The 24,855-nt window shown below is 43.2% G+C and overlaps 3 protein-coding genes across 4 annotated transcripts in view; 1 reads left to right on the forward strand and 2 right to left on the reverse strand.

The window, feature by feature from the left end:
• LOC122423344 (antigen WC1.1-like) overlaps nt 1-415 on the forward strand; it is a 75,518-nt gene extending 75,103 nt beyond the window's left edge. The window contains exon 22 of the mRNA XM_043440299.1: nt 75-415. Coding sequence (XP_043296234.1) covers nt 75-193 — 119 coding nt within the window. The 3' untranslated portion in view covers nt 194-415. The remainder of the gene's footprint in view (nt 1-74) is intronic.
• A 2,060-nt stretch (nt 416-2,475) lies between these two features.
• On the reverse strand, nt 2,476-6,271 carry LOC122423340 (antigen WC1.1-like). 2 transcript variants are annotated; one of them, XM_043440294.1, is made up of 3 exons: nt 5,710-6,271; nt 3,966-4,109; nt 2,476-2,755 (listed from the first exon to the last, which is right to left on the reverse strand). In XM_043440294.1, the coding sequence occupies exons 1-3, from the start codon at nt 5,846-5,848 to the stop codon at nt 2,613-2,615; spliced, it is 426 nt and encodes a 141-aa protein (XP_043296229.1). In that variant the 5' UTR covers nt 5,849-6,271; the 3' UTR covers nt 2,476-2,612. The 2 variants fall into 2 exon arrangements, with proteins under 2 accessions (XP_043296229.1, XP_043296227.1); XM_043440292.1 differs by having other exon boundaries at nt 5,701-6,271.
• The window catches only part of LOC122423127, a 308,231-nt gene continuing 289,290 nt past the window's right edge, over nt 5,915-24,855 (reverse strand). Inside the window, 10 exon segments of the mRNA XM_043439907.1 lie at nt 5,915-6,096; nt 6,349-6,402; nt 7,106-7,243; nt 8,336-8,650; nt 8,738-8,779; nt 9,104-9,418; nt 10,479-10,793; nt 10,867-10,959; nt 22,203-22,520; nt 22,612-22,920. Of these exon segments, the coding sequence (XP_043295842.1) occupies nt 5,915-6,096; nt 6,349-6,402; nt 7,106-7,243; nt 8,336-8,650; nt 8,738-8,779; nt 9,104-9,418; nt 10,479-10,793; nt 10,867-10,959; nt 22,203-22,520; nt 22,612-22,920 (2,081 nt within the window).

The raw sequence follows: 24,855 nt of genomic DNA on the forward strand, positions 1-24,855 counted from the left end.
GTGGCCCCTTTAACTATCCTTCCATCAGAGGTTGTGTCTTGTCATTTTGTCACCACTTCTCCTTACTGTTTCAGGCATCTCTCTGAAGTCTCTGAGAGAAACTGTCGACTCTTGGGTGGAAGAGAAGGAGTCCTCATTGGTCTTGAGACAAGAAGAGCATGGATATGATGATGTTGAGCTTAGCACCATGTAGCACCATTTTTGAAGCAAGAAATTCTTGAAAGACATCTCTGTAATATTTTTTATCAAATAAATGAGAATCCTGTCTTCTTCATAATTATATTTTTACATGGAACTATAATTAAAGGCATTTTTTTCTCTGTAGAAATCATATCATTACCTGCAACACAGGGTTTTACATTGAGAGTTGCCATGAAACATAATCCCTGATATTTTCATGTCTTTGTAACTTACTCCACTCTGCCAGAATAAAGTATTTATGGGTGGTAAGTGCCTGTGAGGTTTCAGAAAAATCTAGAGACTTTCACTGGGTCTTCCCAAATAACATAGGACAGGCCTCCAAGCTTAACATGCTAAGTGCACTATTGATAGGAAAGAATTTCCTATAAATACTTTCCCCACATGACATTCTGGCTGCCTTGTCATAATTAATACTCTGCAGAGAATTTTTCTGGCTCTTGTGACAGACCCTGGAATGATAAACCCTCCAAAACCACCCCTCACAAAAGGCCCCTTCACAGACCACATGGATAACTTGGAATGATTGCCCTCATCTCCTTGATCTAAATAGTTCAAAAGTCTATTCACCAACTCCTGGCTGGTTTTGAGCACTCAATCCATAATAGGCTCATCCTGAGACTCTCCCAAGTCTAGGTGGGAAATCTTATCCTCCTCTCCTCTCCCATAATTTTATATGATTTTTATCACCCAGAATTATAGTAACCAGCTATTTTGGCTTCATGGATACCATGGATCAGGAATAAAATATAACATTCTTGATGGGCACACTTTACTCTGTCACTTATTTCATCACTTCCCAATGGCAAATGGCCATGTGAGCTGCACTTAGAGAAGCCCTAGGAATCTTCTAATCCCCAGCACAGAAAAAAATTATAGAGATTACAAGCATGAGTGTAGGTTGGAGCCCTGACATCATCCAGAACCATCAACTAAATAACAGGTTGGCCACAAGTCATAATCAGGCCAGCACTCTTAGGTCTTATATTAGTTCAGCAGCTTCTTCACATATCCACAATGTAATGGACAGGAGGCGGGGGTATTGTGAAAATGTATTGTTTACTTGGTCACTCCTACAAGACAGCTCTCTCTACCCTGAAGAATCATAGCAGCATCACATTTACATTTTTAACAGTTACCAGATCAAAGGACTCTTTAAACAACATGTTTTCAGAGAAGCCTATCGGTCTGAAATTCTTCCTCTAAGAGTTCAGTCGTATCAGACTCCTCTATTGACATCAGTAAAACTCAAATAGCCAAAAATTCCTGATATTTCTGCCTATATCCCTTCTTCTAGATCCCCTCTGTCTTGTTCTCCAATTTCTTGCCCCCTTATCCCACCTGATGCCCCTCAGTGGTGGCTCGGATGGTAAAGAATCTGCCTGCAGGGCAGGAGGCCTGGGTTCGATCCCTGGGTGGGGACGATCCCCTGGAAAAGGGAATGGTAACTCACTCCAGTATTCTTGCCTGGAGAGTCTCATGGACAGAGGAGCCGGAAGGGCTACAGTCCACAGGGTGGCAAAGAGTCGGACACGACTGAGCGACTAACACTTTCACTTTGTCCCACCGGGATACAGGGTGTGAATTAGCACCAATTTGCCCTTCATCAACTTGGAGGGAGATACGAGCTAACATAATTTACTTCAAAAGCTAGATAATTGGACAGACAAGAAATGACAATATCCTGAAGAAGTAGTAGGAAGTGATGGAGAGGCAAGACTGGATTTAAAAGGATTTGATAACCAACTAGACATGGGAGAAGAGAGATAAAGAGTCTATATGCATTTGAGGAAAAAAAGGAAAAAAGTTACCTAGGGAATGGGAGATGAAAAGGAAGAGGTAGTTATGTACAGTGAGATTTTTAATTGGCCATGAGAATTTAGGCAGGGTAAGGAAAGCTGTATGCATTCTCTTCCACCAGCCAATCTCTCACCCTCGACATTGAAACTCACACCCAATCTGGTGCCTAATAACTGAATAAAAACAGATGGTGTGACATCTTGGGGAAGAGGAAGAGTATATAGGAAGGTTCAGTATTTCCGTCCGCCACATAAGTTCACCTTGCTAAGAATGAAGGTGTGAGTGTGGACAAAGTTTAGAATCTGTAGTCTAAGGAAGAGTGACCTGGGGCATTTCTGAGCCTGAGTGAAGTCATGCCTTCATTAGCATTTGGGGGAGGTGAGACAAGTCAGTTCACTCATCTGGTATTTCCTTAGAAGGAAATTGTGATTGAGTACCAGTCCTCTAAGAGCATTTGGAATGAATATTGCTATTGTCAACAAAGCAAAAAGTTACTTTATTGAGAATATTTCATTATGAGCAATTTCCATACAATACAGTGATAGGTCAGCACTACTCTATTGAAATATGGGCAATTAGAATATCTGAGACATCATCTCGTATTTAATACAACATCATGTGAAAGTAACTATGGATGTTTCCAAGGCACTTAATTCAACATCATCGTACTCAGTGTCCGCTTCCTCCCCCTGGAGAAACCAGGGGCTCTCTTCTTCCCCAGGATCAGTCGCCTCTCTAGAGATATTCAGAGAAGAACCTGAAGTAGGAATGAAAAGTTTGATTAGAACTGAAACAGAGAGACATGACAGAGCCCTGTGGTGGAAGTGAGTCAAGTAAGTGGTGGCGACAAAGCATCCCTGGGATCCAGGTGTGCTCAGGGAGGCTCAGGCTATTTCATGTTTATTTCAGTGAGCGTGGATCAGGGTTGTCTTCTCAGGATCTGGGCCCGGGAATTGGCTAGTGGTCCAGTGGTCAGGACGTGGTGTTTTCACTTCTGTGCCCCAGGTACAATTTCTGTTTCAGGCACTAAGACCTGCGATCTTGCAGCACCTCCTCTCCCTCACCTCCCAAATAAAAAGGATTCAGCCCATCTGAGGTCTCAACTTAAATGGGAAATCCTGGATTACAGGAGATCTGTTCCCTGGCTACACAATCAGCAAGGAGATACCCAAGAAGGGAAGAATCTCTAGAAGGGGTGTAAAGTTTTCTTTTTTCATAATTAACAGGTCTGAATCAACAAGAAGAGGGAGATAGGAGATCACATCCAAAGAAATCTCAGCTCCTCACTGACCACCGAACTCTGCTCTTGGTGGTCTTGATTTGTGTTCCCAAAAGCCCACAAAAAGCAACCACGGGATCCTTCTGCAGTTGCCCCTCCCCCAGGAAACACACAAACTTCAGATGGAGAAATACCCTTCATGGAGAATGAGTGTATTTCCTTGGCCACTGAAATATCTGGAACAGATTAACATGAACCTGCTCACAAATTCTGAGTCCATAATCCACCATCACGCTTTTGTTTTTTAGGACCATATATGTCGTCCACTTTATACATATTTCGGTTGACCTATGGTCAGAGTGCATTTTAAAGTATAAAAATGCTTTACAAATTCCAATACTAACATAGTCTTTGAAATCTCTAACTGCATTTCACATATAAGGCAGCACAAAATGTTATTCAGTTATTCTATTTTTGTATTAGGTAAATATGCTCAAGTAATCTACAAGTCTTAATGCAGGAACATGAAGGATAAAGTCATGCAGACACAGATACTAATACTAGAGTGCATCCTCTCTTCTCAGGAGTCTGACAGCATTAAAGAAAGGAATAAGATCAAGATGATACTATCAACTATTTGAGGTCATCCAAAATTGGAATATCTGGGGGGATGGACACTGAGCAGCTCAAATTCACCATTTCCAGGATAGAGACCAAAGACTGCAGGAGATCAGCTAACTCCACTCACCTGTCTGAGAGGACCTCGTTGTATCCACCTTCTCTGGGGGCACTTCCTCCTCACTCCCCTGAGAGGCAGAAGGAGCCCCAGGCAATGGTACCTCTTCAGCATCATCGTAATCCTCACCACGGGCATCAGTCCTCTGATCTGGGGCTTCCAAGGGCAGAGCAGGGGTCAAATGAAACCACAGTAAGTGGGTTGGTCTGGGAAATACCTAAGATCCCTTCTGACTCAGAGTTTCTGAGCCATTAAACAAAGGTACCAGTCACTCCTTGTTGCAACAGAATTTTTTCTAAGGTTGTATTTCATGTTGGTGTGCCCATAAATTTAAAAAAAAAGATTTTATACATCTCAATACTGCCTTTGCCAACAAAGGTCTGTATAATCAAAGCTATGGTTTTTCCAGTAGTCATGTATGGATATGAGAGTGGGACCATAAAGAAGGCTGAACATTGAAGAATTGATGCTTTTGATTTGTGGTGTTGGAGAAGATTCTTGAGAGTCCCCTGGAGTGCAGAGAGATCAAAACTGTCAATCCTAAAGGAAATCAATCCTGAATAGTCACTGGAAGGACTGATGCTGAAGCTGAAGCTCCAATACTTTGGCCACCTGATGTGAAGAACTGTCTCGTTAGAAAAGATCCTAATGCTGGGAAAGATTGATGGCAGGAGAACAAGGAGATGACAGAGGATGAGATGGTTAGGTAGGATCACCGACTCGATGGACATGAGTTCAAGCAAGCTCCAGGAGCTGGTGATGGACAGGGAAACCTGGTGTGCTGCAGTCCATGGGATCACAAAGAGTCAGACACAACTGAGCAACTCAACAACAACAATATTTCCTGATTAAAATTACATATCTCAAAGCAACTCTTACACCAATGAGCATTACTATAAAATTTTGACAAATGATGTTTTCCAGATGTTGTTGCTGTTCAGTCACCAAGTCATGTCTGACTCTTTGCAACTCCAAGGACTGCAAAATGACAGGTTTCCCTGTCCCTCACCATCTGCTGGAGTTTTCCCAAGTTCATGTCCATTGAATTGGTGACACCATCCAACCATCTCATCCTCTATCACCCTCTTCTCCTTCTGCCCTCAATCTTTCCCAGCATCAGGGTCTTTTCCAGTGAGTCAGCTGTTCCCATCAGGTGGCCAAAGTATTGGAACTTCAGCTTCAGCATCAGTCCTTCCAATGTGTATTCAGTGTTGATTCCATTTAATATTGACTGATTTGATCTTACTGTCCAAGGGACTCTCAAGAGTCTTCTCCAGCACCACAGTTCAAAAGCATCAATTCTTCAGCACTCTACTTCTTTATGGTCCAGCTCTCACAACTGTATATGATTACTGGAAAAACCATAGCCTTGACTATATGGACCTTTGTCAGCAAAGTGATGTCTTTGCTTTTTAACACACTCTTTAGGTTTGTCAGAGCTTTTCTTCCAAGGAGCGAGTGTCTTTTAATTTCATGGCTGCAGTCATCATCCACAGTGATTTTAAAGATGTTTCCACATAACGTTTTCTTTTAAATATGTGCATGTTATGACTGAATGAGAGTAACTAAGGGCACAGAGAGCCCAGCCCCAGCATGAGACATCACAGAACAGCCAGAGAAGGGGGAGAACAGACCCCCACCTGGACACAAGGGATCCCTCTGGTCCATCAAAGGAATACTGTTTCCCTTGCATCTTGTCTCTATGAGGGAAACTCTCTTCCCCAATACCCAGTTGCAGCAGGCCCACCTCTATTACCAGGAGCGGATCTGTGGTCATTGTTGTCTTCATCGTCCCTCATGTAACATGGCATTTTATTCACTGAGTCATCTGACAGGAATCGTAAAGTGGAGAAAAACATCACAGAATACACAGAAACGACCCTCCTGATACCCATGGGACATGTGTTAAGGCTGAGAAGAAATGAGGAGACAGGCCTGGCTCCTGCAGTGTAGATGGAGACTCAGGGCTCATGGGGCTCTGAGAGGCCATCTTGCCACTTTGGATAGCCGCCTCTGTGAGCCTGGGGCATACGTGAGGTCTGCAGACACTGAGAAGACCCGCACAGCCAGTGTGTGGTGACAACCAGAGGTCCCAGGAGAGCAGGCAGAGACACCCGCCTGGGCTGCCCAGAAGACCCTCTTTCTGTATCACACGGTGATCTAGGTCCTCATACACAGCTTCAGGAAGAGCATCTTCATAGCTAGATAAGGCTGAGAGATCCCCCAGCAGGTCAGAGATACTGCTCCAGATACCCTGATCCATCAGGCCCACGCTTCATCTCCCCGGTGCTCTCACACAGGCTGCTGGGACCTCAGCATCGTCTCCTACCCCATGCAGCGTGTTGGCACTGAAGAAGGAATTCATAGGGCCTGGACTTCATCTGAGGCCTGTCCATGCTGATCGTGCTCGGCCACTTCTCCAGTGGACTCTGAACTCTCTGCTTAGTGCCTGTGGGAACGACAATGGAAGGATAAGACCCCCTCCGGACAGGGGAACCTTGAAGATCGTATCCAGGTTACTCATCACCTAAGAGAAAACAGACACTAATCACCCCTGCCTCCGGACAGTATCTATCAGAATGTAACCACAGGCTTATTGGTTATTACTGGTTGGAATGTAACCGCGGGCTTATTGATTATTAACTGTTTGAACACGTAACATGTGAATGATGGGGTTATTGTGATTGTATTTACCCTTCCTTTGTAAGCCTCAAGGGATTTGGGGTGGTGGGTTTGGACATGTACACATGGGGTATAAAAGATTTTCACAAATGCTGGTCGGGGTCCTTGGCTAAGAGGAGACTCTGCCTTGGGCCTGCCGGTGTAATAAACTGCACTCCACTATCTGCATTGTCCTTCTGAGTGAGTTTGCTTCCCAGAACGCGTGGCTATAATAGCACCTTCTCTCCTCATCTAACCTGAATCCACAGCTGAGCCTCAACTCTTTCTTCGCTCACAGAAGAGGCCACGACATATGAGAGTTCACACCCCAGTCCTAAGAACCTCTGTACACTCAGCCCTTAGAGCTCCGCACAGAGCACATGCAGTCTGCAACTCAGAACAGAGACCTGGCCCAGGCTCCCCTCCTCACACCTGCCCCATCTCCTGCCTCCACACACTCTCCCTGGTCCCCAGCTCCCCCTGCAGCCCACCTCTGCGCTCTGCTCTCCATCTGAGCAGCTGAGTCACCAGGATGACGAGGACCAGGAAGAGAAGGGCTCCCAGGATGAGGCAGAGGACCCCAGGCAGGGAGAAGGCACCAGGGAGAGGATTTGAGGTTGTTCTGGTCCCTAAGGAGAATAAAGCAAGAGGGTGTGGAGAAGGTCCTGGGCACAGGGAAACCTCTGTGCCAGCATTTCCAGGAGCTCCAGAAGATGGTGTTCCAGCCTCAGACAGTGACTGGGCTCCCCTGGGTCTCATCCTGAGATGAGTCAACTCCACTCCAGTGTGGCCCCAAGGCAGAGCCAGGGATTGTCAGGGAGATGCTCTGCCAAGACAACCTCTGAGGACCCGGCTCATCCCTTCTCCTTGGGCATCAAACAGTCCTGGGATCCGCATCTCACTAACGAGGAGAAACACTTAAGGGCAGGTGGGAGAATCTTAGCCTCTGCAATATGGGAATCAGTCTCCCTTGGACTCCGGGGCATGAGAAACCTCTGACCCAGGGAACCAAGGCAGAGGAGTTCCCCAACATAATGCTCTGGTTCACTCCACCAGTCAGGGGCTCCCCAAGCTCTTTCCTCTCTTTTGTTGTCAGAGAATCCACAGAACAGGTCCCAAGACTGAATATCTACCCTGCCCAGGAATCCTGGCACTGTACTTACTGGGGGCAGTTGCGGCTGGCAATGTAATTCTTACAGCCAAAAAAAGTAGGAATTTGGAGCAAGGGAATTGGCCAGAAATAGGTGAAAGTGAAGTGTTAGTCACTCAGTCGTGTCCGACTCTTTGTGACCCCCTGGACTATAGCTTAGCAGGTTCCTCTGTCCATGGAATTCTTCAGGCAAGAATACTGGAGTGGGTTGCCATTTCCTCCTCCAGGGGATCTTCCAGACAAAGGGATCAAAGCCCAGTCTCCTGCATTGCAGGCAGATTCTTGACTGTCTAAGCCACTTACTGGGGGGTGCTTGGGGAAGGCAATGAAATTTTTTCACCCAGAGAAAAAACAGGAATTGGGAGCAGGGTGATTGACCAGATGCAGGGCAGCCCATTTTCTCTCCTGAGTCCTGAAATCACCCCTCAGTCTCCACAATATCAGTGTCCAGTCCTCCCAGCTTCTGCATCATAGATCAGGGCCCCAGGACTGGGACATGTCTGAGTACAAACTCCCCACCACGCCTGGCCCAGCCCACTGCCCCTGTGCTGACCCTGAGCCCCTCACTCACCAGAGCACCTCACACCAGCATCCTCCTCGTGCTTGCAGTCGCTCTGCCCCCAGGGATCCGCAGCACAGTCCCACAGGGAGGACTCCCATCCCCCACATCGCACCTCGTCCAGCCAGATGCTCCCGTTTCCAGGGCCAAACGCCGCGGCCCGCACGGCTTCCAGGGCCGGGCCGCAGCCCAGCTGCTGACACACCACCTCGGCCTCTGCCAGGCTCCAGGAGTCATCGCACACGGTGCCCCAGGAGCCGCTGTGCCAGACCTCCACCCGCCCTGAGCACTCGCTGTCTCCTCCCCTGAGCCGGAGCTTCTCTCTGTCTGAAAAGGCAGCAGCCCCTCCTGTGACTCCCCTGGTGGGAGGAAGGAGCCCCTGGGAGCCCTGGGGAGGGGGCGGGGCTGATGTACCTGTGCAGGGGGCAGCAGCTGGACAGCTCTTGGGTCTTCTTCCTGTAGGAGCAATGATGGGAAGTGCTGGATCAGGGACAGCTGGGGGTATTCTTGTCCCCAGACATGAATATCTGTCGTCCTTGGTTCAGTCCAAATGACAAGGATAAACACAGGCTCATTATCTATTGGACTGAAGCATTCACTGCATGTGACCACTAGCTGAAACAACTGTAACTGTTTATATATTTGTCTCCACATTCCACTACAAATACAAACACACACATTTTGTAGATTCAACCTAAACTCATCACTTAGATTGGAAAATATAAAATCGCACTAATGACATCCTACAGAGTTGGGACAGACACAGAAACAGTAAGTCACCTGCACACGAGATATAGACTTCTTCCTTTGGAGAGCATGAAGTGTAATTCCAAGGGTCAGAAGGACACTGCCAGAGAGAGGTATCAGTTTTCTGGCACTGGATTCCATCTACCCACTGGGGTCTAGAACCTTCCCTAAGAGCAACAGAAGAGTTGAGACTTCCACTGTCCCCACAGCCAAGCTGTCTGCAGATCATGGACACGGTGATGTCTTCCATGGGGCTGCGGCAGACACTACCCCAGGTCCCGTTGTAGAAAACTTCCAGCCACCCAGCACACTGCTGGTCTTCACTCACCATCCTGAGGGCCAGGAACTCTAAGATTGAAAGGAAAGAGACAGGACACAGTGAGCATTCCACTCAGTGCTCTGGGTTTTCCTCTCCCCCAGAAATTGTGACCATACATCCCCGACTCAGCAGAGGAGATGTCCACTGGATGAGAAGACTAACTTTTGCCTCACTTTCACCTGACTTTGTCCATTAATATCTTTCTATTTCAACCACAAGGATGGTTATGAACAGAGAAAGACCAACCAGGCACTTACAGGGCAGGGGAGCTGAATCCTGCTTCCTGATAAAACTTCTAAAGACTGTGAAAGGATGTGATGTGCACAGTGAGGTGGTCGACAATATAATGGACCCCCAGAAATGTCCACATCCCAATCCTGGAGCCTGTGATATGTTACCTTACATTTAGAAAGGGGCTTCACATATGTATTTAATAAGGACCTTGGGATGGTCAGATTAAGCTGGAACAATGTGGATTAATCACCTGAGCCCAGTCTAATCACCTCCTTAGCCCTAATACCCTTAGATGGATCACCTTGCAAAGCTTCAGTTAGAGGGAAGAGTGAGTGAGGAAGAACAGTTGGAATAGGCACTGTTGTCTGAAGAAGAAGAAAGGGGGCCCTGAGCCAAGGAATGAGGCCACACAGAAACCAGGAAAGGCTGGGAAAGGAGTAATCTGCACAGCATCCAGGAAGAATGCAGCCCTGTGGACACTGGGATGTTGGCTCACCAAGACCATTGCCAGACTCCTAGCAAACAGAACTGAACAGAATAAATCTATGCTTTCATTACAACATCACCAGGATCTCCAGACTGGAGATTACGACTGGGAATTGCAGAGTGAGTCCTGCTTTCACGTGGAAACTGAGAAACAGCTCTGGCAGGAAACACTGCTGAGAAGAAAGAACCAGAATGTCAGCTGCTGCAGGAGGAAGTGAAAGCACCTCGTCTTCACGTCTGCTGGAAAGACAGGCTCCATGGGAGGAAGCCTCCTATTCTGGTCGTTTCAGCATCTCTCATCAGCGCTCAGATCCTCGTCGTCCAGGGCCCCACCCCTCCCCCAGCCTGTGGACTGTGTGCAGCACAGACCTGAGCAGATGACCCCCGCGTCCTCCTTGTGTCTGCAGTCGTGCCGCCCCCAGCCCCGGGAAGGGCACCTCCACACGTGGGACTCATTTCCAGCACAGTTCAGGTCGTCCAGCCAGATGGGTCCTGATCCCGCCCCAAAGTGAGCAGACCTCGTGGCATTGAGGGCTTCTCCACAGCCCAGCTGCCTGCACACCACGCGGGCCTCGTCCAGGTCCCAGCCGTCATCACAGATGGTGCCCCAGGAGCCCTGGTCAAGGATCTCCACTCTCCCGGCGCAGGGACCGCCCCCGTCCACCAGGCGGAGCTGTCTGCTGTCTGAGGAGAGAGAAATGGGTCACTGGGGCAGTGACGGGGTTGTAAAGGGTCTTCTGTCCTGTGGGACCTTCACCTGAGCAGTAGGGGGCGCTCTCCTCTGAAGCTGCAGAGCCTGCTGGTTCAGACATGGAGTCATTGCACTGGGGCAGCACCTGGGTCTGGTTTCCTGCAGAAACAGCAATGATCAGGAGATTGGGAGTGTTAAAGAGCAGAAAATTGAATTAAGGTAAATAATGACCTAAGTGGTGGAGCCTGAGATAAATGCTGTAACATAGCAGTAACCTTATGGTAAATTTAGAGTTCACCTTCTCTACGGAGAGTTCTGTGTCTGACAATGCCAAAATTTCTGTTTTAAGCCAAGCGTTGGACTAAGAATAAATTTACAAAAGTGAGAAATTGTCAATACTTTTGATATTGTTGTTGAGCTACCCAAGCAGTGAAAGATTTTGGAGCCAAGCTCTCAGAGAGAATAAAGGGCAGAGGTGAGCCACTTCTCTGAGGCCTTTGTCAATTCAGAAATAAGAGCTGAGACTCTGAAAAGCTCAGCAGAGATTCTGCCAGACACACTAGCTCAGGTAACATGAAGGACTATTCAGGGTCCGCCTGAGGGAAGGTTAGCCAGTATCTGGGCATGATTAAAGGAAAGTGAACTAAAAGCTGATCCTTTCCCGAGGAATGGATGCCCAGTTTCTACTTTCTTCACCCTCTTTCAAGTAAGGTGATCGACCCTAAATTGGGTGCCTAGAGGAATCTATAAAATAAGCTCCTTTCTGAAGGAGTTCTACAATTTTTCACCCATAATGTCTGTCAATCAAATACCCAGTCACAAAAGATAAAAAAATTGACAAAAATATATGAAGAAAAAATGCATTAGAAAGAAATGTACAGAATACCCAGCTACTGGAGTTAACCTGACAAAAGTTTAAATCACCATGGATGAAATGTTCAAAGAATGAAATGACAAGATAGAATTTTGGCAGAGAAATGATCACAAAAGAATTTAATAAAAATTCTAGAATTGAAAATGTCAATTTTTAAAATAGCTCAGAGGATGTGTGTAATACTCCATCAGACCAACACAAGATAGCAATAGTAAAAGGAGACAGAATGAAGCACAGAAAGAAAAAAATGGAAAATATAAAAATTTACAGAAAGATGCTAAACAGGTCTGGCATTCATATATACTAAGTCCTAGGTACATAAAGCCAAAATTGACAGAACGTAAGGCAGAAATTTAGAATCAACAATTTCCCATTTTATACACCCTGGTGGGTTTTAAACATCCACAAAATCTTTACATCCACTGAGAAGTGAAGTCTATGCCTCCCTCTCTTGAAACTGGGCTGACCTTCATGAATTCCCGGTAAGCAATAGAAGGGAGTGTATGTATCACTGCTCAAACTTCGCATTAGGTCTGAGGACCATTCAGCCTCCTCTGAAATCACTGAGGACTTTTGCTTTAGGGCAAGGAGAGACAAGAAAGCCTTCTTAAGTGAACAATGTAAAGAAACAGAGGAAAATAATAGAATGGGAAAGACTAGAGATCTCTTCAAGAAAATGAGATACCAGAGGAACATTTCATGCAAAGATGGGCAAATTAAAGGACCTGGCAAGGACCTTTAGGAAATGACAAGGACCTAACAGAAGCAGAAGATACTAAGAAGAGATGACAAGAAGACACAGAAGTGAGTGCTAAGTCACTTCAGTCATGTCCGACTCTTTGTGATCCTATGGACCATATCCCGCCAGGCTCCTCTGTCCAGGGGATTCTCCAGGCAAGAATACTGGAGTAGGTTGCCGTTTCCTTTTCCAGGGAAGAAGACACAGAAGAACTATACAAAAAACATCTTAATGACCCAGATGACCACAATCGTGTGATCATTCACTTAGAGCCAAACACCCTGGAATGCAAAGTTAAGTAGGCCTTAGGAAGCATCACTATGAACAAAGCTAGTGGAGGTGATGGAAATGTCTGCTGAGCTCTTTCAAATGCAAAAAGATGATGTTGTGCAAGTGCTGTACTCAATATGCCAGCAAATTTAGAAAACTCAACAGTGGCTACAGGACTGGAAAAGGTCAGTTTTCATTCCAGTCCTAAAAAAGGGCAATGCCAAAGAATATTCAAACTATGGCAAAAATGCACTCATTTCACATGCCAGGAAGATAATGCTCAAAATCCTTAAAGCTAGGCTTCAACAGTATGTGAACAAAAAATTTCCTAATGTACAAGCTCAATTTAGAAAAGGCAGAAGAACCAGATATCAAATTGCCAACATCCGTTTGATCTCAGAAAAAGCAAGGGGATTCCAGAAAAGCATCTACTTCTGCTTCATTGACTACACTAAAGCCTTTGACTGTGTCAGCTCAGTTCAGTTCAGTCACTCAGTCGTGTCTGACTCTTTGAGACCCATGGACTGCAGCACGTCAGGCTTCCCTGTCAATCACCAGCTCCCGGACCTTGCTCAAACTCATGTCCATCGAGTCAGTGATGCCATCCAACCATCTCATCCTTTGTCAACTCTTCTGCCCTTGCCTTCTATCTTTCCCAGCATCAGGGTCTTTTTCAGTGAGTGTGCATCAGGTGGCCAAAGTATTGGAGCTTCAGCTTAAGCTTCAACGTCAGTCCTTACAATGAACATTCAGGACTGATTTCCTTTAGGAAGGATTGGTTTGATCTCCTTGCAGTCCAAGGGACTCTCAAGAGTCTTCTCCAGCACCACATTCAAAAAGCATCAATTCTTTGGTGCTTCAGCTTTCTTTATGGTTCAACTCTCACATCCATAAATGACTACTGGAAAAACCATAGCTTTGGCTAGACAAACCTTTGCTGGCAGAGTAATGTCTCTGTTTTTTAATATGCTGTCTAGGCTGGCCATAACTTTCCTTCCAAGCAGTAAGCATCTTTTAATTTCTTGGCTTCAGTTACCATCTGCAGTGATTTTGGAGCCCCCCAAAATAAAGAAGTATCTCACTGTTTCTGTTGTTTCCCCATCTATTTGCCATAAAGTGATAGAACTAGATGCCATTATCTTAGCTTTCTGAATGTTGAGTTTTAAGCCAGCTTTTTCACTCTCTCTTTCATCAAGAGGCTCTTTAATTCTTCTTTGTTTTCTGCCATGAGGGTGGTGTCATATGCATATCTGAGGTTATTGATATTTTTCCTGGCAATCTTGATTCCAGCTCATGCTTCATCCAGCCCAGCATGTCTCATGATGTACTCTGCATATTAGTTAAATAAGCAGGATGACAATATACACCCTTGACATACTCCTTTCCCTATCTGGAACCAGTGTATTGTTCCATGTCCAATTCTAACTGTTGCTTCTTAACCTGCATGCAGATTTCTCAGGAGGCAGGTCAGGTGGTCTGGTATTCCCATATCTTTAAGAATTTTCCACACTTTGTTTTGATCCATACAGTCAAAACTTTGCCATAGTCAGTGGAACAGAAGTCGATGTTTTTCTGGAACTCTCTTGCTTTTTCTATGATCCAACAGATGTTGGCAATTTGATCTCTGGTTCCTCTGCCTTTCCTAAATGCAACTTGAACATCTGGAAGTTCTCAGTTCACGTACTATTGCAGCCTGGCTTGGAGAATTTTGAGCACTACTTTACCAGTGCATGAGACGAGTGCAATTCTGTGGTAGTTTGAGTATTCTCTGGCATTGCCTTTCTTAGGGATTAGAATGAAAACTGACTTTCTCCAGTCCTGTGGCCACTGCTGAGTTTTCCAAATTTGCTGGCATATTGAGTGCAGCACTTTCACAGCATCATCTTTTAGGATTTGACATAGCTCAACTGGAATTCCATCACCTTCACTAGCTTTGTTCATAGTGACACTTCCTAAGGCCCACTTGATTTCACATTCCAGGATGTTTGACTCTAGGTGAGTGATCACACCATCGTGGTTATCTGGGTCATGAAGATCTTTTTTGTATAGTTCTTCTGTGTATTCTTACCACCTCTTTGTAATATCTTCTGCTTCTGTTAGGTTCATACCATTTCTGTCCTTGACTGTGCCCATCTTTGCATGAAATATTCCCTTGGTGTCTCTAATTTTCTTGAAGAGATCTCTAATCTTTCCCATTCTGCCATTTTCCTCTATTTCTTTGCACTGATCAAAGAGGAAGGCTTTCTTATCTCTCCTTGCTATTATTTGGAACTCTGCATTCAAATGGGTATATCTTTCCTTTTCTTCTTTGACTTTAGCTTCTCTTCTTTTCTCAGCTGTTTGTAAGGCCTCCCTCCTCAGACAACCATTTTGCCTTTTTGCATTTCTTTTTCTTGGGGATGGTCTTGATCTCTGTCTCCTGTACAATGTCACGAACCTCCGAACCTCCATCCATATTTCTTCAGGTACTCTGTCGATCAGAACTAATCCCTTGAGTCTATTTGTCACTTCCATTATATAATTGTAAGAGATTTGATTTAGGTCATATCTGAATGGTCTAGTGGTTTTCCCTACTTTCTTCAATTTAAGTCTGAATTTTGCAATAAGGAGTTCATGATCTGAGCCACAGTCAGCTCCCAGTCTTGTTTTTGTTGACTGTATAGAGCTTCTGCATCTTTGGCTGCAAAGAAATCTTTGCACATCTTTGTGCAAAGTCACACATCTTTGACCTTGTGAATCACAACAAACTAGAGAATTCTTAAAGAGATGGGAATATCAGACCACCTTTCCTGCCCCTTGAGAAGCCTGTTTGCAGGTCAGGAAGCAACAGTTAGAATTGGACATGAGCAACAGACTGGTTCCAAATTGGGAAAGGAGTACATCAAGGTTGTATATTGTCATCCTTCTTAATTAACTTCTATCATGTGAAATGCTGGTCTGGATGAAGCTCAAGCTGGAATCAAGATTGCTGAGAGAAATATGAATAACCTCAGATATGCAGATGACACCACCCTAATGGCAGAAAGTGAAGAGGAACTAAAGAACTTCTTCATGAAGGTGAAAGAGGAGAGTGAAAAAGATGACTTAAAACTCAACATTCAAAAAACTGAGATCATGGGGTCTAGTCCCATCACTTCATGGCAAAGAGATGGGGAAGAAATGGAAACAGTGACAGATTTCATTTTCTTGGGCTCAAAAATCACTGCAGACAGTGACTGCACACATGAAATTAAAAGATGCTTGCTCATTGGAAGAAAAGCTATGACCAACTAGATAGCATATTAAGAAGCAGAGACATCACTTTGCTGACAAAGGTCCATCTAGGAAAAGTTATGGTTTTTCCAGTAGTCATATATGGATGTGAGAGTTGGACCATACAGAAGGCTGAGCACCAAAGAATTGATACTTTCAAATTGTGCTGCTGGAGAAGACTCTTGAGAGTCTTGGAATCTCCATTGGACTGCAAAGAGATCAAACCAGTCATTTCTGAAGGAAATCAACCCTGAATATTCATTGGAAGGACTGATGCTAAAGCTGAAGCTCCAATACCTTGGCCACTTGATGGGAAGAATTGACTCATTGGAAAAGACCATGATGCTGGGAAAGATTGAAGGTGAAAGGCGAAGAGGGTGTGAAGTAAGAGTTGTGGTTCATTTTTTTTTTCCCATGAAGATATTCAGCCAGTACATCATTTAAAAATAAAAAAATTATACTTTCCCCTTTGAAATATCTTGATGCCTTTGGAGAAAATCAACTTATTATACATAGGTTTAGGCCTATTACTGAACTTGATTATGTCCTGTTGACATATTTATCAATCCTTACTCAAAGACTATATTGCCATGGACACATTGTAGGAATCTTGAAGTTAGTTTACTTCCATTTTTGTTCTTATCTTTCAAATTTGTTTTATCCATTTTTGCTCCTTTCCATTTTAATATGTACACAAATATTTAGAATAGGTGTATAAATTCACCTCACTGCTCTTTAGCCAAGACAGTCTGTGTGCATGGATAAATAATGTATAAGCCATCAATCTACAGTCCTAAAGGATGTGAACAAGCTGTTCCTGGGTGCTACCAAGGGAGAAATTTTTAAACAACACATTATAGGAACTTCCCTGGCAGTCCAGTGGTTACGACTCCATGCTTCCATCGCAGGGGGTATGGGTTTGATCCCGGGTGGGGGAACTAAGATTCTGTGTGCAGTGAGGTAAGGCCAAGAAAAACATTTTTTTTTTAAGCATAAACAGCACATTATAATCATTTAGTTATTCCACCTCATGCTTAGTCTGTCCATGAATCAGTTCCAAACAATTTGGCATCTGCAAAGATAAGCATTGAGCTGACTCAGCAGACCCAAGGATGTCAAAGCCTCAGAGTTGGTGATTTATTTTGTAAAGGGGAGGACTGTAAAGAGTTGGAAGGATATCTTTGTCCAACTGGTGATCGATCATTAAGAAAATTACACAGGCTGCAGGGAAGTGGTTCAAGAAAAACAAAACACAGGAATACTAACTAAAGGAATTAGGCCACTTTGTGGGTTAGTATAAAACAATTTTCTTTTAAATCCTCTAGTGAAGTAGATTTGTGCAAAAGTGCCAAGAACTACTTCAAATTCTACTGAATGGAAAGGCATGTCCAGTCTTACTCAGAATTCTTAGTATGCTGCAGTTTTTACATAAATGTGGACAGAGGAACAACGGCCTCTTGGTGGGCTGGATAAAGGCACGAGTACTTAGCACATATCCTGATTAAGAGAATTATCCAAGTCTACCCTTAAATGAAATATTCTCTTGGAGCCTGCTGAAATGAAAATACAAGCAACTTTGGTATGTTTAATGGTGATACTAAAATTCTCTGAAGCTCTGACTTTGATGAAAATGATGGTTGCAGCTGAGACAAAAGCTGGTTCCTGCTGCTTGGGCTCCTTATGTGACTTCATTATTGGGAAGATAAGATGATGTCAAGGAAGATGTCACAGATAGCTTTCCAAGGCTACTGTAAATGTATCTGAGTGATGGGGGAATGACTGGGATTTTTCAAAAGGATGAGAGTCAAAGATAAAATGGCAAAAAAATGGAGGGCATCTAAAGTTACTGAAAGTATACAGATGGTTGGAAAAGGCAATGGCAACCCACTCCAGTACTCTTGCCTGGCGAATCCTGTGGACAGAGGAGCCTGGTAGGCTGCAGTCCATGGGGTCGCTAGGAGTCAGACACGACTGAGTAGCTTCACTTTCACACATTGGAGAAGGAAATGGCAACCCACTCCAGTGTTCTAGCCTGGAGGATCCCAGGGATGGGGGAGCCTGGTGGGCTGCCGTCTCTGGGGTCGCACAGAGTCGGACACGACTGAAGCGACTTAGCAGCAGCAGCATACAGATGGTTGACTGAAAAATAGCATGAAAGAGGAGGAGACAGGTGGGATAACTGCTAAAAATTTTAATGATTCTCTATAAGAGATTATATGATCAGATCTCCTGGAATATCTCCTCAAACTGTAAACAAACATGACAACTTAATTCATCATAACCTTTATGAATCATTAAAATATTATGCAAGAGATGAATCTACAGGCCCTTTAGAGTCAATACTAAATAAATTAATGCAAAGTAAAGGAGAAGATTATGACTCTGAGTGACAGGTGGGCCAATATGTTTTGGCACAATGCCCAGCAAGCAGCAGCCTGAAGGTGGTAAAGAAACTTTAGTGGGGTTGATGGACACTGGTTCTCATGTATTGTAATACAAAAATGAAAGTTAGATGGCAGTATACAGTATTTAGGGCTTCCCAGGTGGTGCTAGTGGTAAAGTATCTGCCTGTCAATGCAGGAGATGACAGAAACGTGGGTTTGATCCATGGGTCAGGAAGAACCCCTAGAGTAGGAAATGGCAATCCACTCCAGTATTCTTGCCTGGAAAATCCCATGGACAGAGGAGCCTGGTGGGCTAAAGTTCATGGGGTCACAAAGAGACAGACATGACTGAGCAACTGAGCATGCACCCACACAAATGTCTGTCAGATCCTTCATTCAGAAGTATGGTGCAAGCCTCGTGATTTTGTGTGGATTTTCTCTCTGGATGATTTGCTGAAAGTGCAGTATGAGTATGCCCTACTATTACCGTATATCAGTCTCTTTCTCCCTTTAGACCTGTTAGTATTTGCTTAATATATTCAGGGGCTTCAATGGGGAAGTATATATTTGTGATTATTAAATCTTCTTGATGAACTGACCCCTTTATCATGATATAATTGCCTTCTTGTTTTCTTATTACTATTTTTGGCCTAAATACTATTTTGTCTGACATAATGTAGCTACCCCTGCTCTCCTTAGGTTTTCACTTGCCATGGAGCATCTTTTTCAGTCCCTTTACTTTGAGCCTTTGTGTTTTCTTAAATCAGGAGTGACTCTCCTTTAGGCAGCAAATAGTTTGGTCTTGATTTCCATGCAGCTAGTAACTTTTTGAGTAATGAATTTAATCCACTTGCATTTTGACTGATTATGGATATGTAAAAATTCCTAATATCTTCTTATTGCTTTGTGACTGTAGTCCCATTGCCTTGTTTTGTTTCTGTCTTAGCCTACTTTTTTACTTTGGTAATTTTTCATGATGGTGTGCTATGATTCCCCTTTACCTTTTATAAGTATACTCCAGATTTTTGCCATGCAGTTACCATGAGTTTTACATGAACATATTATATATAAAACAGTTCATTTTATACTGATAGCAACTTAAGGTGCCTACAAACACTCTTACTTTTTAACCTTCCCTTATATATTCCAAAGTCACATTTTATCTCTTTTTATGTTGTGTGTTTGTTAAGAAGTTGTAACATCTACATTTGTTTTTACCACTCTTTTCCTTTAATCTTTATTCTAAAGTGAGGTGGTTAACACAAACTGTTGTATATATATTCATTTTTTTTCATGTCACAAATTAACAGCATTTTCTTTAAGCTTGAAAAACCCCTTTCAGCATTTCTTGTGAGTCAGGTCTAGCAGTGATGAACTCCCTCAGCTTTTATTTCTTTGTGAAAATCTTTCCTTCTCTTTCCTATGTGAAGGATAACATTGCTAGATAGAGTATTCATGGCTGGCAATTTTTTTCTTTCAACACATTGAATATGCCATTCCACTCTCTCCAGGCCTATAGATTTTTTGCTGATAAATCTACTGATATGATTATCTCTTAAAATTTTTGACAGTTTCATTATACAGTATCTGGGAGAAGGTATTTCTGCATTCAGATAATAGGGTTATTACCTTTATGAACTTGGGTGTCCAAGTCTCTTCCTTACATTTGGAAAGCTCTTGGCTATAATTTATTTAGATAAACTTCCTCACAGTTTCTCCTCTCTTCTCCTTCCTGAACCTTAATTATTCTAATATTTGTATGTTGAATGGAGATTAATAGATCATGTAGGATATTTTGTTCTTTTTCATTCAATTTTCTTTATTTTCCACTGATAAGAGTTGTTTCAAAGTTCCTATCTTGTAGTACCAGATTCTATCTTGAATTTGGTCTACTCTATTTTAGATGCTCTCTATAACATTTTTCTCATTTCACTTATTAGATTCTTCAGGACCAGAATTTCTGTTGGTTCTTTGTTATAATTTCTGTTTATTAAATCTCTTATTGTGTCAGTATATTACTCTTCTGATTTCATTGTATTGCCATTTTGTGTTTTCTTATAGCTCGTTGGGATTCCTCAAAACAACAACGTTGGATTCTTTCTAAGTTAGATCACAAAATTCTATGTCATCGACATGTGCCTCTGTCAGTTTGAAAGATATTTGTCACTCTTTGTGAAGATGATATCTTTCCACCTTGATGGTCCTTGGAGTTTTGCACTGGTGCTTTTGCATTTGAAGTGGTAAACAACCCTCACCCCCCAAATAGTAATTACCTTCAGATGATACATACTCTTCTCTGAACTTGTATGGATACACCCACTTCACATTCCTTGCTCCTTCTGTAGCAAAATTGTAAACTTTTTTGTCTTCTCTGATTCTTACCACTCACCAGGCTGGCTGCTGAAAACCTCTCTTTTGTTTTGCACAAGGTTCTACTTCAGCTCAAGTGTGCAGTTACCCCCTTGCCCACAGGACTGTCCTGTTTTCCTGAAAACAGTCCATTTACCGAAGTTTACTCTCACACTCCACACTTGGGAATACACACAGGGAGCTGTCAACAGCGTAGAGGTAGGCGTGGGTTGAGTACTCAGGGCACTGGGGGCACCAACAGGCCCAGAGAGAAGGATCCTCCTTTGGGGTTTCCCCAGAGGCTTGTGTAGAAGTTTTCTGTTGAAGTCTTGAGCACAGTCGGCAAGAACTGCATCCATCTTATACCCTTTGACATTCTTAATGACCTTTCACATCATTTCTCTTTCCCCAGTCATGAGGTGTGGCCCCAGAACTCTGGGTGCTATCAGAGAGAAAAGGGTTTCTTCGTGCCTCCCACAGAACTGGGGAGCTGGGCACTGACAGATTTCTTCTCTTTCTCCCAAAGAGAAAGGCCCCATTGGCTAGTTCAGCTTCATAGTGTTTCACCTAGGGGTGAGGGCAGCACTGGAAAATGACTCTTAACATCTGCAATCTTTCTTTCTTTTTTTCTCCAATGGAATGCTGAAACCTGTTTTCAGGAATCCTGGACTCTACCAAGTTTCCTTCATGCATAGGTGTCTGACCAAGTCAGAATTCTCCAGGTTTCTCCAGGTTTTCCCTATAGCCTAGAGGGCATGGAGCAGGTTCACTGGCTTCTGCTAACTCCTGTGACATAACAAAGGGCTTAGATCCTATTATTGGGAGCACAGGTGGGTGAGTATCCTCCTGGCCCCCTGGCACTAGATACTGGAGCCTACAACATTCACAGAGGCAGTTAAGATCATGGATGTCCATGATGTCCATGGTTGCAAATGTGGGAGCCCTGGGTTTGATCCCTGGGTTGGGAAGATCCCCTGGAGAAAGGAACAGCTACCCACTCCAATATTCTGGCCTGGAGAATTCCATGGACTGTCCATCAGGTTGCAAATATTTGGACATGACTGAAGAGAAAGCCCACAAGCAGCAATGAAGACCCAGCCCAGCCGAAAATAAATAAATAAATCTTTAACAACAGTAATAATATTGTGTGAAATTAACATTTTCTGAATTTCATTGGATGTCTTCGTACTTAAGAAATGCACACTGAATAAAGAAACTTGATATGTATAAGTAATTTTTAAATGGTTCAGAGGGGAAAAAAACCCTGACTGAAGTATATGCTTATTGTTTACACATTGTTCTTGATGGTTATATGTAGGTAAATAGTAATGTTTATTTTTAACCGTATTAGTCTTCTAAACATTTCTGCCCTGACTTGAAAATAGATGAATGATTAGAAGACTCATTTCATAAAAAATAAAGACATGTCATGGAATATCTACCTTTTGAAGCCGGTTTTCCCTCACTCTGTACTCTTGGGGACATTTCACTCCAGGAGCATCCTGAATACCAGTAGCCCTTCCCTCTCTCTTACCTGAGCAGATCACAGAGGCTGTGCTGCCATGGGAACAGTCAGGACCACCCAGGACAGTCACAGGGCAACTCCACAGGAAGGCCTCCACCGCTGAGCAGTGAAATCGGACTGTTGAGATCTGATCACTTCCTTCCACCAAGTGTGGTCCTCTGGGGGTGGAGATGGCAACACCACAGCCAAGTTGACGACAGACAACATTAGCGTTGGCCAGACTCCAGTGGGAGGCACAGAGCGCTCTCCATCGTCCAGAAATGTTCATCTTCACTTGCCCCTCACACTGAGAGGTGCCATTTGTTATGAGCTGGACTTCTGAGTATGCTGGATACAAGATGACAGGATTTCAGAAACATCTCATGATTTCTCACCTGAGCAGAGTGTGCAGGGAGGTTAGTCCTGACGTGCATCTCACCTGAACAGACAAGCTGAGCAGCTCCACTGTGGTGACAGGTGCCCCCTGGACAGGGCATCCTGGGGCAGAACTGGAGCTTAGGCTCCTCCCCTTTACACCTGAACTCTTCAGCCCAGACCCGGCCATCAGACTCTCTGAAGGGCACGTGTCCCAGCACAGACCCAGCTGTGCCGCATCCCAGCTCTGCACAGATGACGTGGGCAGTGGAGAGTACAAAGTTCCCATCAGACAAAGGGGTCCAGTCTTCTCCAGAATGTACTTCTACTTGCCCTAAGCAGGGTCCATCCCCTTCAACCAGACGAACAAATCCTAAGGGAAAACAACAAACCAGTGAGTCTTCACGATCCTGTCTTGACAAATGGAAACAACACATCACAGGCAGTGGTGTGAAAGCTTTTCTTTTCCAGAAATGGAGCATGGAGAGAAAACTTGACAGTTTTCACAATTGCATTTCCCCGAGCAAGATTCTGAAGAGAAATTTAGAAAATCAGCAGGGTCAATTTGGAATGACTGAATTCCAAGAATGTGTACTTTGAGATTGGTTAGAAAAGTGTATTCCTTGGTCTAGGAGCCTGGAAACTACAGGGCTTACGACAGATCATTGGAATGGCTGAATACAAGGAACACATATTTTAGCATTAGATACAGGATGACTTTCCATTTATTTTTATCTTTATTAATTTCATTTGTAAATATTTTGTAATTGTAAATGAAGCTGACACACTGCCAAAAAATATATAAAAGGAGAAGGAGATGGAGAATGAAAGGAAAGAGGCAGTGAACAAATATACCAATTTGGGGAGTTCCAAGTATCCAATATGGATAAAACATATAAATATTTGGGGAAATATGAGTGGAATAAGTTTCTAGATATTACATCACCCTCTTCTTCTCCCATCTACCACCTAATCCTGCCATCCTTTTATATTTCTTCCACTTCAGACAAATAAACACCATCTTAAAAGACTCAGATTGATGGAAAAATGAATCAAAAAGGAAGCAATTGCTATAGAATGGAGTGTAGATAAGGTATGTGGCAGGTAAGGTGGGATCACAAACCAAAATAAAAATTCATCCCTTGGTCATAAAAGGAATACATTTTGAAGAGAATGAAGGTAACTCAATGGAAAAAAGATTTAATTTTTCAAGTACAACTCACTGGTTTCTGAATGTGCTCTGAGCATTTATTGCTAGAGTTCTTAAAGGTGAAGTATTGCCAAACAATTTCCAGCATCCAATCAAAAAATTACTAGAATTCCCCCCAAAAGAAAAAAGTGACCCATAGCAAGTTTTTTAAAAAGCAATCATTGGAAACAGATTCAGAAATTATAGAGATGACTGAATTGGCTGATAAAATCTTTAAACCACTAATATTAATACATTTAATGAAGCATAAAAAGAAAGGAGAAACTAGAAAGAAAAACAAATGGGACTTCTAAACAGTATCTGGAATGAACAATTATTTGGATTACTTTAATGAGAGGTTAAACATTGCAGAATAAAAGAATTGGGAAGTTAAACAAATAGCAATAGGGACTACCCAAGCTGAAGCAGAGACAGAAAAAATAAAAATATGAATGGAAACTCAGTGGTATGTGGGAAAATATCAAATGATATAAAATATGTGTATTTGAAGATTCAGAATAGGAAATGAGGAGGAGAAAATGTTAAGAAATGACAGATGGAATTCTTCCAAATTTAATGAAAACTGTAAACCCACTGGTCCAGAAGGTTAAACAAATCCCAAATGAAATCAATAAAACATTCTTAGAAAACCCTATAATACAATTGCTGAAATCCAGTGATAAACAAACAAACAAAAAGAAACAGTCTTGAAAGCCATCAAAAAAAGTTGACACATTACATACAGGAAACTAAGACAAGTTGCCCTGACTTTTTGTTGGAGGCAATGTAAGTCCCTTAACAAAGTCAAAACATATTTGAAGCACTGGGGCTGGGGAAGGTGTTACATAGAATTCAGTCACCTGTGAAAATACTTTTAGATGCCCATCAGCAGATGAATGGATAAAGAAGCTGTGGTACATATACACCATGGAATATTACTCAGCCATTAAAAAGAATTCATTTGAACCAGTCCTAATGAGATGGATGAAACTGGAGCCCATTATACAGAGTGAAGTAAGCCAGAAAGATAAAGAACATTTACAGCATACTAACACATATATATGGAATTTAGAAAGATGGTAACGACAACCCTATAATGCAAAAGCAGAAAAGAGACAC

Source organism: Cervus canadensis, chromosome 21 (assembly GCF_019320065.1).
Source record: "Cervus canadensis isolate Bull #8, Minnesota chromosome 21, ASM1932006v1, whole genome shotgun sequence".
Classification (NCBI taxonomy): Eukaryota; Metazoa; Chordata; class Mammalia; order Artiodactyla; family Cervidae; genus Cervus; species Cervus canadensis.